A 13,881-nucleotide genomic window follows, 5' to 3' on the forward strand; every position below is an offset into this window, starting at 1 on the left:
CTCTGGTTTTAGGAATAAATGAGTCTGCATACAGCGTACTTGGCCCAGCATGCTCAATAAATGATGATCATTATTAGCTACTGTTAAAACCATAAAGGGAGGGGCACCTGGATGGCTCAGTCGGTTGAGCCTCTGACTTCAGCTCAGGTCATGATCTCACAGTTCGTGAGTTTAAGCCCCACGGTGGGCTCTGCACTGACAGCTCAGAGCCTGCCTCGGATTTTGTGTCTCCCTCTCTCTCTCTCTGTCCCTACTCATGCTGTCTCTCTCTCTCTCTCTCTCAAAAATAAATAAACATTAAAAAAAAATTTTTTAAACAAAACAACAACACCACCAAAACCATGAAGGGAACCTGTGACTGGTACCACTGTTGCCCTGGTCTCCAGTCACTGTCTCCGGCTGCCTTGTGTGGGAAGGTGGCAGGTAGGGCTGTCACATACCTGCTTGGGGGGCTTGTGCCGATTATACTCCTCTCCCCAGAGCTTGGCCTCCATCTGTAGACGCACATCCTCGAAGTACACGTCCCTGTCCACAGATTCGATGTAGCGCTTTGCCACGTAGTTGGAGGCCCCCTTCCACTGCTGGGTGTGCAGGAAGTTGGAGAGCTTCTTCCTGGGAGGAGAGGCAGCAGAGGACCCACCTGGGCACCTGGGTTCACCAGGGACCCAGCCTGACTCACAGCACCCTTCAAAGAGCTGGGAAGGGGACCAAGGGACATTGTTAAAGGTCTCTTATCCCACATCTTTTGGCCTCCAAACACCAGAGCAGAGGTTAGTGGGGTATTCCATGTCCTCCCCGAGACCATCCCCATAGCCAGGCCCATCATGTGGTCCAAGGGAGAGCAGAGAGGCTTGGCCTATAAAAAGCACAGGCCACTGTCTCAGTTTCTCAGCCAGAACTGTTGCATTGCCCCTGCTCTTAGGACCCTGAGGGAATTCGGGCAGGGCCCCAAGAACCAGGCTGAGTCACTTACGTCCTGAAGCACTCCCTCATAGCTCCTCGGCCAAAGGGCTGAAAGACACCACACAGAGGGTTATCAGTCCCCATGCCCCACCCAGAAGCAATCCTGAGTCAGGAAGAGATTTTCCCCTTGGACATCACCCACCAAATGAATGCCTGGACCTCATCTCAATCCTAAAATCCCTGGGCCCTCCCTCCTTCACCCCAGCACTAACGCCCGACTGAACTTTCAGCCTGGAGGCTTCGGGGGTGACAAGGCCACCCTCCTCCTACCCTCAATGAGGGGAAGAACCCCCAGGGGGTGAAGACGTTATGCGGGAGACAATGCACGTTAAAGAATTTTTTGCAGCCCTGCTTTTCTGTTTTCTGTACCAGGAAAAGAGTGGAAACAACCTAAATGTCCATTAACAGTGTAATGGATAAACCCATCAGGTCTACCCTACTTGATGGAATACTACAGGCGACGAGAATGAATATATTCTATTGTTCTCTTCTACTATTCTATGAAACATAGAGCTGGCCAAAACATGTACGAACATCACAGATGAAATGCTGAGCAGAAGAAGCCACATTCAAAAGAATACACCCTGCGTGGCTCCATTTATAGGAAATACACAAATACGTGAAACGAATCCAGGGAGATAGGTTCGGGATTGGTGCTCACCGTTGGGGTAAAGGAGTAGTGACTGGGGTGCAGGTGGGCTTCAGGGGGCTGCTCGTTATGTGCTGTGTTCACTTTGTGAAACTCATCAAGCCTTACCCTTTCCTGAGTGTGTAATACACTAAAAACAGTTTTGCAAAACCATCCTCCCCCTGACAATGGAGGAAGTGCTCTATTTTCTAGTCTATTCCTTTTTTTTTACACCCCCCCCCCCCAACAAAGGATGATTGCAAGCCACTTTTTACAGCTTAGGTTTAGGTGGTGGCCTGTAATTTCCGAAAACTGACATACACATCTACAGTCAACTGATTTTCGACAAGAGTGCCAAGGATCGTCTTTTGATATATGATCAATATATAAAATGTCCAGAATAGGTTAATTCTACAGAGATGAGAGCAGATTAGTGGTTGCCCAGGGCTGGGGGAGCTGAAGGGATAGGGGGCTGGCTGCTGTTGGGTAAGCACAGGGTTTCTTTTAGAGATGGTGAAATGTTCTGGAATCGATCGTGGTGATGGCTGGATAACTCTGTGACTATATTATATAAACCACTGAACCATACACTTTAAAGTGGGTATGCAGCATAGTGTGTGAATTCTATCTCAATGAAACTGTTATAAAAAATGAAATAAGTACACAACAATATAAAGAATGCCCCGAAGTAAAAACAATAGTGAGTGTAAAGGGGAGGGAACAGGGACAGAAGTCCACTCACGAAGAATCCCCACTCAACCCTGTCGTCACTGGGATGGGGACGGCTCACCTGAGATGCCATCTTGATCAGAACTTCATCTTGTAGCCACTCCCCAGTGACAGCATTGTACCTGCAGAGAGAGCCACCCCAGGGCACAGCGTTTGTCACATGATCCTATTACTGGTCTTGGGATCAAGACCACTTAACCCATAGGCCCAGCTGACCTCCTAGGTCGGGTCTGTGGACGCCCTCCCTTTGGCCTCCCGGTGGCCCTTCTTCCCTTTTCTCTCCAATGTGTTGCTGGGCACTTTTTGTGCTGTGGGTGGGCTCGTTCCCCATCTGGCTCCCCTGCTGGACTGTAACTCCCCAAAGGCAGGTCCATGTCCATTTTCTTTACTGCAGGGCCTGGTGCAGGTGGAGCCTTAATAAATGCATGTTGGATGAAATGACAGAAAAAATAAATATCCTTGTTTTAGCCCGTCTACACAACAAATGGCGTGTTCCAGGACAGGAAGTGCCCTTGATCTTGACGACACTTGTGTGAGGCTCAGCCAGGTAGCTGGGCCTGTGTCCCGGTATAGGCACGGGTGTGTGTGTGTGTGTGTGTGTGTGTGTGTGTGTGTGTGTGTGTGTTGGGGTGGGGAAGCTGCAGGAGGACACCCACGGCAGAGACAGAGAAGATTCTCGAACATTTTCATCTCTCCTTTTTCAGGAATCCTCTTTCCCGCAGCAAACCTGCCCCTGGGCCTGGCTGGGCCTCAAATAGATTTGCCTGGTAGAGAGCTCCTCAGCTCAGTAAACCCCTAAATTCTAAAACCTCCCCTTAGGGCTGAGGTATTCTTAGCTCTAGCAGAGGCCTCCCTGGCCCACCCTTCATCAGGACAGACTCGGAGAGAACAGGCTTCTCAGAGCCTGAAACCTCCATGGGGAAAGACAAGCCTGGCAGGTAACCTCTCCTGGAGCTGGGGGAAGGGATGCTGTCTAGAGCTGCAACTTACTTGCAACCCGTCCACGGCAAGTACCGTGCCCAATAAATAACGATTATTACTACTACTGTGTAGAGACCAAGGAAAAGGAAACAGTCTACTCTCACTTCCAAATAAGACTGAAGACTGAGGGTGCCAGGGTGGCTCAGTTGGTTAAGCATCTGACTCTTGATTTCGGCTTTGGTCATGAGCTCACAGTTCGTGAGTTCGAGCCCCGCATGAGGGGGCTGTGTTCAGTGAGGGGCAGGCTTGGGATTCTCTCTCCCTCTCTCTCTGCCCTTCCCTGGCTCATACTCTTTCTTTCTCTCTCTCAAAAATAGATAAGTAGACTTAAAAAAAAAAAAAAAAAAAAAAGCACTGAAGGCTGAGAGGCACCCAGAAGTTGAGGGAGAGGGGAGATATGGGATGTCAGAAGGATCTCATTTGTCCTTCACAACCATTGACGGCATAAAGGTCAGAGTTGTTCAAAGTTCACTGAGCATTCACTATCTGTGGGGCGTTTAAACAGATCTCTTCAATTAAACTCTGCAGCACCTCTGTGAGATTGGCACAATTATTGTGCCCATTTTCCAGGTGGGGAAACCGAGGCTCAGAGAGGTGAGGAACTTGCCAGAGAGCCAGGATCAGACCCAGGTCAGTTTCAGCTGGAACCCTGCTCTTAACCGGCCGGAGTGAACAGGGAATCTGTCCCAGTAAAGAGGTAGCCTGCACCAGTACTCTTGAAAAACCAGGAATAGGGGAGGAAGCCTTCCAGTTTAGAAACTGCCCAGAGACTCCAGCCATCAATGCCTGAGCTCCCTCTGCCGGCAGTCACTTCAGTTAGGAAACAAACAGTTTGGCCTGGTCCCTGGTCCCCAAGGAGCTCTGGGACACACAGAGCCGGCCCAGCATGTGCGGCCTGTGTTCCCAGGGGTTTCCCTGGGTCGCCTGGTGTCTTCAGCCTGGAGGCTATGTGTCACCAACCAGTCACCACTGGCCTTATAGGCAGGGAGGAACAGAGTCCATACCCTGCCCTACTAGGGTCTCCACAATGCTGACCTTGGCTGCCAGCACAGCCCCCAGTGCCTGATAGGAAGTGGGCCTCCAGTGGTGGGGAGGAAGGGCATGCCAGGCTCAGAGCCATCTCCTCACAGGGTGGGAGCAGGGACACGGTACAGAAAGACATAAAGGGCTACGTTGTTTCTGCCTGCCTGTGTGGTATGTGATCTAGACATATCAGAATCAGAGCAAAGCTCCCTGGCACAAGACTGGTTCAGGGAAGGCCATATAACCAAAGCCAGGCCAATGGCATTCCATTATGGAACTTTTGTTTAAAAAAATTCACGAAAGAAAAGATGCTCTTCTGTTGGGTAAAATGAAATGTGAGGCTCTCAGGGAATATCTGTTCCACTGATATAAGAAAGTCTATCTGAGGTCAAAGTGCAACGCATCCTTAGAGCATCTGGAACCAGCCATGCCCGAAGTCCACATGCATGAGCCAAACATCCCCTCCCATGCTTAATGCTGTGAATTGGGTTTCTGTCACCTACATTTGAAACAGTGTTCTGACTAACTGAAAGACACTGAACTGAGAGTCAGAAAGTTAGCTTATTAACTACCTAGGTGACCCTGGGCAAACCTCTATTTCCCCTGGGAAAATTATGGGAAGTCAGGGTGTTGGCTTAGAGGATTCAGACTGGAGAGGTCCACAGAGGTCACGGGATGGGGTGGGGTGGGGAGCCGGGCTTCAGGGCAGGTCCAGGGCCCTCTAATATTATGAACAAAATTAGACATATGTGTGCAACTTTCTGAGATGGCTCTCATCAGATTCTCAGTGTAGTCCCAAATGCTTGACATGATTCATATTCCAGGCTTTTTTATAAGTAAATACATATAGAGGACTTCAACCAGTGCCTGTCACATGGATTCGATACATAAGGGCTACTGTTGTCATAGTTATCTGGTGGTAGTCTGTGGTTTTTGCTATTTTCTTTCTTCTTGATACCCCCAGAAATAACTCTTCTCTCCCCCTGACTTTTCAAATAGGAAATCTATATGCTCATAGCTCTATTTTGTTAATCTTCCTGGGACCAAGTCATCAAAAAGCTGGCATGCTATTTCCATGCATTCTCCTTCCCTTTGGTGGCAACTGTAGGGACCACGTGCTGGGGCAGTGGAACCACAAGACGGGAGTCGCCTGGATCCCTGAGCAGCCCCAGGGTCCCGGAGCTCTCACCCAGCTTTACTCAAGTGAGAAGTACACCTTTGCTGCATTGAGCTCCGGACATATTTGTTACAGCAGCACGTTCAGCCTTGCCTGACAAATATATATATCACAGGACCACACTGAAGAGGAGATGAGATAATGCACAGCGCCATAAGCACGCATAAATGCTCAAATATTGGCAGATACTATCATTATGCCCTTTTCCTTGACCTCCAAGGGTATGTAGGCCTCACTGATTATGAGCAGAAGCAGGACCCATACCCCTAAGGACTCCTTGAGGCCTGGGGCCATAGAACACACCCAGACGAGCTGCCAACCTGTGACGTGTGGCACATTCTGTGGCAATATCCTCCAGGTGGAACTCAGCCCAGGGGTCAGGCATGTGCTTGGCCTTCTCAATTGCATGCTTCCAAGCTTCCTGCAAAAGGCAAAGGGAAGTGTTAGACCAGGGCCTTCTGGGGCAGGGCTGTCTAGCCACCTCCCACCCTGTGATTTCCTAGGTGTCTCCCACCTCTGGGGAGGCGGACAGCATCAGTGAGAGAGAAGTACTCCCAGCTATCATCCTTTGGGAACCAAGTTCCCAAAAGACCCTATTTTTTCTCAAGCGGGCATGGCCTTCCTGTGGGCAGAAGTGACATATCTTTTTTTTTTTATTAAGTTTATTTATTTTGAGAGAGAGAGAGAGAATCCTAAGCAGGCACAGAGTCCAACACAGGGCTCAATCTCATGAACCATGAGATCATGACCTGAGCTGAAATCAAGAGTCAGATACTTAACCAACCGAGCTACTCAGGCACCCGAGAAGTAACATATCTTAACCATGAAACCAAAGAAGAAACACAATACACAGAGGAAAACACACACTGCTTCACCTGCAACCAAAAAGTTGAAAATAAAAATAAGACACCAATCCCCTTCTCCCCCCTTGTTTGACTGGCAAGCATTTTAATTGCTGCTAATAATTAGTGCGGGCCAGTATGTAGGGGAAACAGGTGCCCTCACAAACGGTTAATGGCCTAAACGTCTTCTTAAGGCAACCTGGCAATGTACTGAGATGAAAAACTATGAATTCCTTTATTCTGACCCAGAAATTTTACATCGAGAAATGTGTCCTAGAGAAATACAAACACAAACCTGCAAACGTATATATACAAAGCGTCACTGTGTGCAAAACCAAATCCAACCCAAATGTCCATCCGTGGGGACTGGTTAAATGTATTTTGGTTTTATCCACTTAAAATGCTCAACAGCCCTTCCAAGTGAGTGCACTTACCTACTGGTGGGAATCGTGGACCCTATCAGGGCCAACGTCACCTTTTTATAAATATTGTATAAATCATAAATATGCCCCATTTTACCACCCTAAAGGAAAATCATAGACAACATAACCTTCCTAAACTCAGAATATCTCCAACCATGCCAAAGATATGTTGCCTTTACGTAAACATTGTGCTAAGTTCTGGGCTCAGACAGATTCCCATGAGACATTCCAAGGTCCTGGGGATGCAGGAAAATTCATTGCACAGAACTGTTCTGCCCATTTCAAACTTATACCATCCATGCCCTCCACCTACTCAGTGCCTTAGTGCCCCTAAATCATTGTGGGGACCAAAAATGTCCCCCCAAACTTTTAAAACCTGTCGAAAAACAGGGTTTTTGGGTACTCACTGGGAAGGATGATATTACGGAGATAAGGCTGATTCTCAACAGTATCATGACACAACCCTGTTTTTTGTTTTATTATTTTTAATTTAAAAAAAAGTTTACTTATTTTTTGAGAGAGAGAGAGAGAGATAGTGCAAGTGGGGGAGGGGCAGAGAGAGAGGGTCACACAGAATCTAAAGCAGGTTCCAGGCTCTGAGTTGTCAGCACAGAGCCTGACATGGGGTTCAAACCCACGAACTGTGAGGTCATGACCTGTGCCAAAGTCAGACGCTTAACCAACTGAGCCACCCAGGCACCCCTTGTTTTTTGTTTTAAAAACCTCATTTTATGGGCACCTGGCTGGCTCAGTCAGTACAGCGTGCGAGTCTTGATCTCAGGGGTTGTGGGTTTGAGCCCCACACTGGGTGTAGAGATTACTTTAAAAAATAATAGTAGGGGCGCCTGGGTGGCGCAGTCGGTTAAGCGTCCGACTTCAGCCGGGTCACGGTCTCGCGGTCCGTGAGTTCGAGCCCCGCGTCAGGCTCTGGGCTGATGGCTCGGAGCCTGGAGCCTGTTTCCGATTCTGTGTCTCCCTCTCTCTCTGCCCCTCCCCCGTTCATGCTCTGTTTCTCTCTGTCCCAAAAATAAATAAAAAACGTTGAAAAAAAAAAATAAAAAAAAAAAAATAAAATAAAAAAAATAATAGTAAAAAGCTCATTTTACTGCTTTTATAATCCCAAGGTGGAATCCTTTCCTGTCTCTTCCAAACACTCCTCCACCCACACTGGGTAGCAATCCCTTCTCCCTCTTTCTCTGAAGAAACTGAAGCTCTGCCCTGCAGCCTCTTTACGAATCGGTGAGACCAAAACTCCTTCCCAGGCCAGAGGCCTGAGCCACAGGGAGGGTGCTGGATGGTGGGCTGAACACTGGGTGTGGAACAGCAACTCTAGATTTCCTCACCCACCGTCAGTACCCCTCAGCCACTGGGACCAGCTCAGCATCCCATGGACTCAGGCCCAAACAGGACAACACCCCAAGCATGGCCCCGGCCTGAGCCTCATGGCTGGGATCCTGCTCTGAGGAGAAAGGCGCACACATGTGTGCGCACACACACACACACACACACACACGGGCCGAACAGGCCAGGGCTCCCTCTCTGCAAAGTCCAAAAATCAAGGCCAGAATTTCTTTCTTCCAATTTGGAAGCTAACTCATGCTTAACAAAAACGTTAGAAAACAGAGAAGACAAAATTCCAATCTACCACATGTCGCCCACCCAGAGCAACGATCGTCAATGCTTCAGATGTGTTCTTTTCCAGATCCTTCCCATGCATGTTTTGTAAGACTGGAATCACACTGTAAACACAATTTACAGCCTTTCAGGAGAGTGGGCCAATGAGACATGGTACTTTATCTAGTGATCTGGATTATCTTCTGGATTCCAAATGTCTGATCTGCTTACTGTAAAAAACCGCAGGGACTACAGAATGTGAAGTAGAAAGTGGAAGTTCTTTCTGACCTGTTGCTCTGAAAACCACAGTTGACAGCTGATGTAGACAGTCTGCAAGTTTGTTCTGACGCATTTGTTAACACATGAATTTAGCATCGGGTCAGGGCCTCCTGTTCTGTTCTGCACCTTACTTTTCTCCACTTACCACAGGGCCTTGGACGTCTTTCCATGCCATGTGTACAGGCAGGCTCGGTTGACCCCATTTCCCTTCTATAGTTCTAAGACATATAATGTATAAATGTACCTTAAGATATTTCTCGAACCTCAGTGGGTGGATATTTGTATTCTCTCCAATAATTCCTAGTACAGACAGTCCTGAAGTGAACACCCTCGCATCTAAATCTTTATGCGATTGTGCAAGATCTCAGTAGGACATATTTCTTGGAAGTGTAATTGCTGGATCACGTTTAAAACGTACAAGTTTGGAGTTCTCCTCCAAAAAGTTTCTCCAAAATTATACTCCAAGAGGCTGAGGACACATCACTTACATTAAAAATTTTTTTTTCATGTTTATTTTTTTCTGAGGCAGATAGTAAAAGACAGAGTGTGAGCAGGGGAGGGGCAGAGAGAGACACACACACACACACACAGACTCCGAAGCAGGCTCCAGGCTCTGAGCTGTCAGCACAGAGCCTGATGCAGGGCTGGAACTCATGAACCGCAAGATCATGACCTGAGCCAAAGTCCGACGCCCAACCGACTAAGCCACCCAGGAGCCCCCTGCACGTCACTTACATTTTTAAACACAAACGTGACATCATGAATTTACAAGTTAGCTGTAACAGCTAAGTAATCCATTGTATGGGTTTGTCATTATTGACTTAACCATTCACCTGTGGATCTCTGCTGTCAGACTTTGAGCTTGTTACTATTCTTCCCTGTTATAAATAACCCAGCAGCAGACATGTTTGTAATTAAAACAGTTCCTGAATCTCTGTAGTTAATAAAAAAGGGCCACTGTCCCTCTCATATTCCAGCTGCTGTGAATAGAAGAGATAGACTCTGACCCCTGCCTGTCAAGGAACCTATAGTGTTCTGAGCCTGTCTGGACAAGTGCCCCATTCCCTACCTGCGACACATGCCTCTCCAACTGCGCCTCTCTTAACTGGTGACTCAAATGCTCCCCCAATTCTCCATTCAATGAGGAGTATCAACAGAAACTATCTCCTGGGGGCACCTTGGTGGCTCAGTCGGTTTAAGCGTCCAACTTTGGCACTTTGGCTCAGGTCAATGATCTTGTGGTTTGTGAGTTCGAGCCCCACATTGGGCTCTGCACTGATGGCTCGGAGCTGCTTTACATCCTCTGTCTCCCTCTCTCTCTGCCCCTCCCGCCGCTCTCAAAAATAAACAAGAATTAAAAAAAATTTCCTCCTGGTTAGAGGCTATGGCTCCAACTGAAAAAACAGTCTAGAAAAAAAGTATTTCAGAATTTGAGGGCACGTTATTTCACAGGATCAAAACGACCTTTTTTTCCAAACCCAGAAAAGAATCACGCCACACCTTGTTGGCAACAGATGGGTTTAGTGCAACTAACTTTTTTTTAAAAGCACAATATAAAAGGTCTTGTACTAAGCTCTGTTCCCTGGACTCTGGTTCCTACCCATGGCTGACTAACTGGGGGAACCTCCATTTCCTTGTTTTTTTTTTTTGTTTTTTTTTTTTCAACGTTTATTTATTTTTGGGACAGAGAGAGACAGAGCATGAACGGGCGAGGGGCAGAGAGAGAGGGAGACACAGAATTGGAAACAGGCTCCAGGCTCTGAGCCATCAGCCCAGAGCCCGACGCGGGGCTCGAACTCACGGACCGTGAGATCGTGACCTGGTTGAAGTCGGACGCTTAACCGACTGCGCCACCCAGGCGCCCCTCCATTTCCTTGTTTACAAAAGACAATGAAGAATGTTTTGACTCCTAGTGGCCAACTTTTTTCCTGGGGTGGACACATTCTCTTCAGAAATAGCAAGTGGCAGGGCGCCTGGGTGGCTCAGTCAGCTGGGCAACCAACTTCACTCAGATCGTGATCTCACAGATCGTGAGTTCGAGCCCTGCATCGGGCTGTGTGCTGACAGCTCAGAGCCTGGAGCCTGCTTCAGATTCTGTGTCTCCCTCTCTCTCTGCCCCTCCCCCACTCACTTTCTCTCTCCTTTAAGAACAAATAAACATTAAAAAAAAATTTTTTTTTTAATAAAAAAAAAAAGAAATAGCAAGTGGCTCACTGGGGCACCTGGGTGGCTCAGTTGGTTAAGCCTCTGACTCTTGGTTTCGGCTCAGGTCATGATCTCATGGTTCATGCGTTCAAGCCCCACATCAGGCTCTCTTCTGTTAGCACAGAGCCCACTTCAGTTCCTCTGTTCCTCTCTCCCGCTGCCCCTCCCCAACGCGTGCACAGGCACACTCTCTCTTTCAAAAGAAAAAAAATCTTAAAAAAAAGAAAAGAAATAGGGGCTCATTGAGGTTGTAATGCTGATTACAGTTCAACAGCCCTGTAATGAGCTGCAAATCACCAGTGTACTATTTTATCCATCAGGCTAAGAAAAACAGGTGTTCGTGGATGCCTGAGGAATGGGTACTCTCAGGCACTGAGGGGGTGGAAGCAGGTACTGCCACCTTTGAGAGGCATCTGCCAGTACCTTCACTGACTTGTGACCCAGCCATGTGGATCACCTACTCTGGTGTGCACAGGTGAGTACCCTAAAGATGGGTCTGTGCTTATAATGCTATATAACGCTCAGGCATTGCCGACAACCTGCCTGTCCACAGGGGGATGATTCCATACACCTGGCAGACTAGTATGCGGCCATTAAGAAGATCAAGGTATTGGGATTGGCTGGCTCAGTCGGAAAAGCATGCACCTCTTGATCTCAGGGGTCGTGGGTTCAAGCTCCATGTTGGGTATAGGAATTACTAAAAAAAAAAATAAATAAACTTAAAAAAAACCAGATTAAGATACTGAATGGACAAAATCTACGACTTATTGTTTAGAAGGTAAAAAGCAAGTTGCTGAATAATGCAAGCAGTATGACACCATTTACTGTGGAGGAAACCCACAAATCAGCACTATGGATTTTTTTTTTTAAGTTTATTTACTTATTTTGAGAGAGAGTGTGTACGTGCAGAGGCGCAGAGAGATGGGGAGAGAGAGAATGTCAAGCAGGCTCAGCACTGTCAGCATAGGGCTCCATCCCATGAACTGTGAGATCATGACCTGAGCCAAAATCAAGAGTCAGACGCTTAACCAACTGAGCCAACAAGGCTCCCCAGCATTATGGATTTCTAAGGATGTGTGTGTCTGTACATATACACATAAGTGTATCTTTATATATAAGTGCATAAAAGAGGTCTGAAAAGTGTTTTCTACCGAAATGATGTAAAATGGTTATCTCTGGGAGATAGGTTTACCTATGTTGTTTGCATTTTTTTACTACGAGAATATTAACATATTGAATACCCTTCAGGTATTGCACTTACAAGTCAAAGTTAACAAAGATCACTGGGTTAGGTGATTCTTAAGGCCCTGCCAACTCTAGCATTCTCTAGTTCTAAAGATGCAAAAAAAATAAAATTAAAATAAAATAAAATAAAATACAATAAAATATCTGAATTCAGTTGTTGGCGCGTGATCTTACACAGAATGGGCAGGCCAAGGGGATTTCCTAAAAAGGAAAATATAACCCTGCCTAGAGATCAGAAAAAAACTTTGGTTCCTCAAAGACTGAGAGTACAAAATAAAAATAAATATAATCATAACAAAAGTAACAAACAACAACAAATTTCCTGGAATATGCCAGGAGTGGGGCTGGGGTATGTGTTTGCAATTTCTTTGGCACATAGGATGTTATTACTGTTGGTCCTGTTTTTATATTGCTATTCTTATTATCACCCAACACAGCAATCAAGGCCTCTGGATCTTACGCGAGGAAGCATCTTGAAGCTGCCTAAATCCTCCCTGAAACATCAACTGTTTTTCCCCAAGTGGACATTATAAAATGTCTTTTCCCATGTCCCTTTCTGTAGACTCCAAGAACTGTCTGTAGCTCTGTGTCAGCCTGACTCGCCCCTCCTGGTTGACAATAAAGGGTTAAGCTACACCCAAGGACATAGAAAAGAAGCAGGAAGAATTGGGGAAGTTTGCTTGCTTACTAGGGAAGAGGCCACTTCACTAGGGAAGTGTTATGTGCCTGTCCCACTCTGAACCACATGCATTTAGAGGTTTCATGCAATTTCCGTGGATCTCAGCACTGGCTATGGCAGCAAAAAACTGGAAACCGTCTAAGTATCCCACAGGAGGAAATGTTTAAAGGAACTGGGGCACATCCAGGCTGCCATGGAGCCATTGAGAAAAAAAGATGAACTAGATCCACATTTACTAATATGGAAAGATATGCACCATCCCTTGTTTGCCAAGAAAAACTGGTTTCTGAAGACATAGATACATAATGCAGTAAAAGTCCCTATTTATTTAGTCAAGTCTATATTTATAGTGAAATGCAGAAAAGACTAAAATACACACTAAGACCTTAACAGCAATTATATCTACACTTTCGCTGTTTTCTGCAAGGAACATGGATTACTTCCATAAGGAATCACACAAGTAACTGCCAAAGAAACATAGCTAAAAGTCCTAAACAAATCTCTCTGTCAAAAGGAATAGTTGCAGCTGGTCTCCCCCGACCAGTCGGATTCAGAGCCAGGGTTAGAGAAGAAAGGATGGGAAGGATGGAAATAATAATCAGCAATGCAGTAACATCCCCGAGGGTGGCATAATGCCCTTGCCCCCTGGAAGCTACCTTCCCAGACAGAATCCCAGCCTGCACCTCATGGAAGTCTTGTGAAGGGCAGCCAGGCAGGTAGGACAGTTCCCTAGTCTACTGGAGAAAAGCCCAAGGCTCCAAGAGCAAGGAGGTAACTTGCCTATAGACCTGCAGCAGCCAGGAACCGGCAGACCCCAAACTCAGACCAAGCCCGTCAAGCCCCAAGTTCCCTGCTCTTTTGTAAAAAGGAGAGCCAAACATAGAGTATGACCATGTGACCCAGCAATAATTCACTCCCAGGAGAAATGAACATGCATCCACACAGCAATTCATGTAGCATTATTTGCAAAAGCCAAAAGGGAGAAACCACCCCAAGGCGCGTCAACAGATGAACAAATAAAATGTGGTATGTCCATGCACTGGGTAGTATTCGGTAATAAATAAATTTATTCGGCAATAAATTCACGCTTCTAC

General features: G+C 46.7%; 1 protein-coding gene across 1 annotated transcript in view; it reads right to left on the reverse strand.

Moving 5' to 3' along the window:
* EEF2K (eukaryotic elongation factor 2 kinase) overlaps positions 1 to 13,881 on the reverse strand; it is a 64,016-nt gene that overhangs the window by 25,890 nt on the left and 24,245 nt on the right. The window contains exons 3-6 of the mRNA XM_086692803.1: positions 5,822 to 5,922; positions 2,382 to 2,442; positions 974 to 1,011; positions 441 to 612 (exon numbers count right to left, since the gene is read on the reverse strand). Coding sequence (XP_086548929.1) covers positions 441 to 612; positions 974 to 1,011; positions 2,382 to 2,442; positions 5,822 to 5,922 — 372 coding nt within the window. The remainder of the gene's footprint in view (positions 1 to 440; positions 613 to 973; positions 1,012 to 2,381; positions 2,443 to 5,821; positions 5,923 to 13,881) is intronic.

Source organism: Puma concolor, chromosome E3 (genome assembly GCF_028749965.1).
Source record: "Puma concolor isolate L17-30 chromosome E3, mPumCon1.1.hap2, whole genome shotgun sequence".
NCBI lineage: Eukaryota > Metazoa > Chordata > Mammalia > Carnivora > Felidae > Puma > Puma concolor.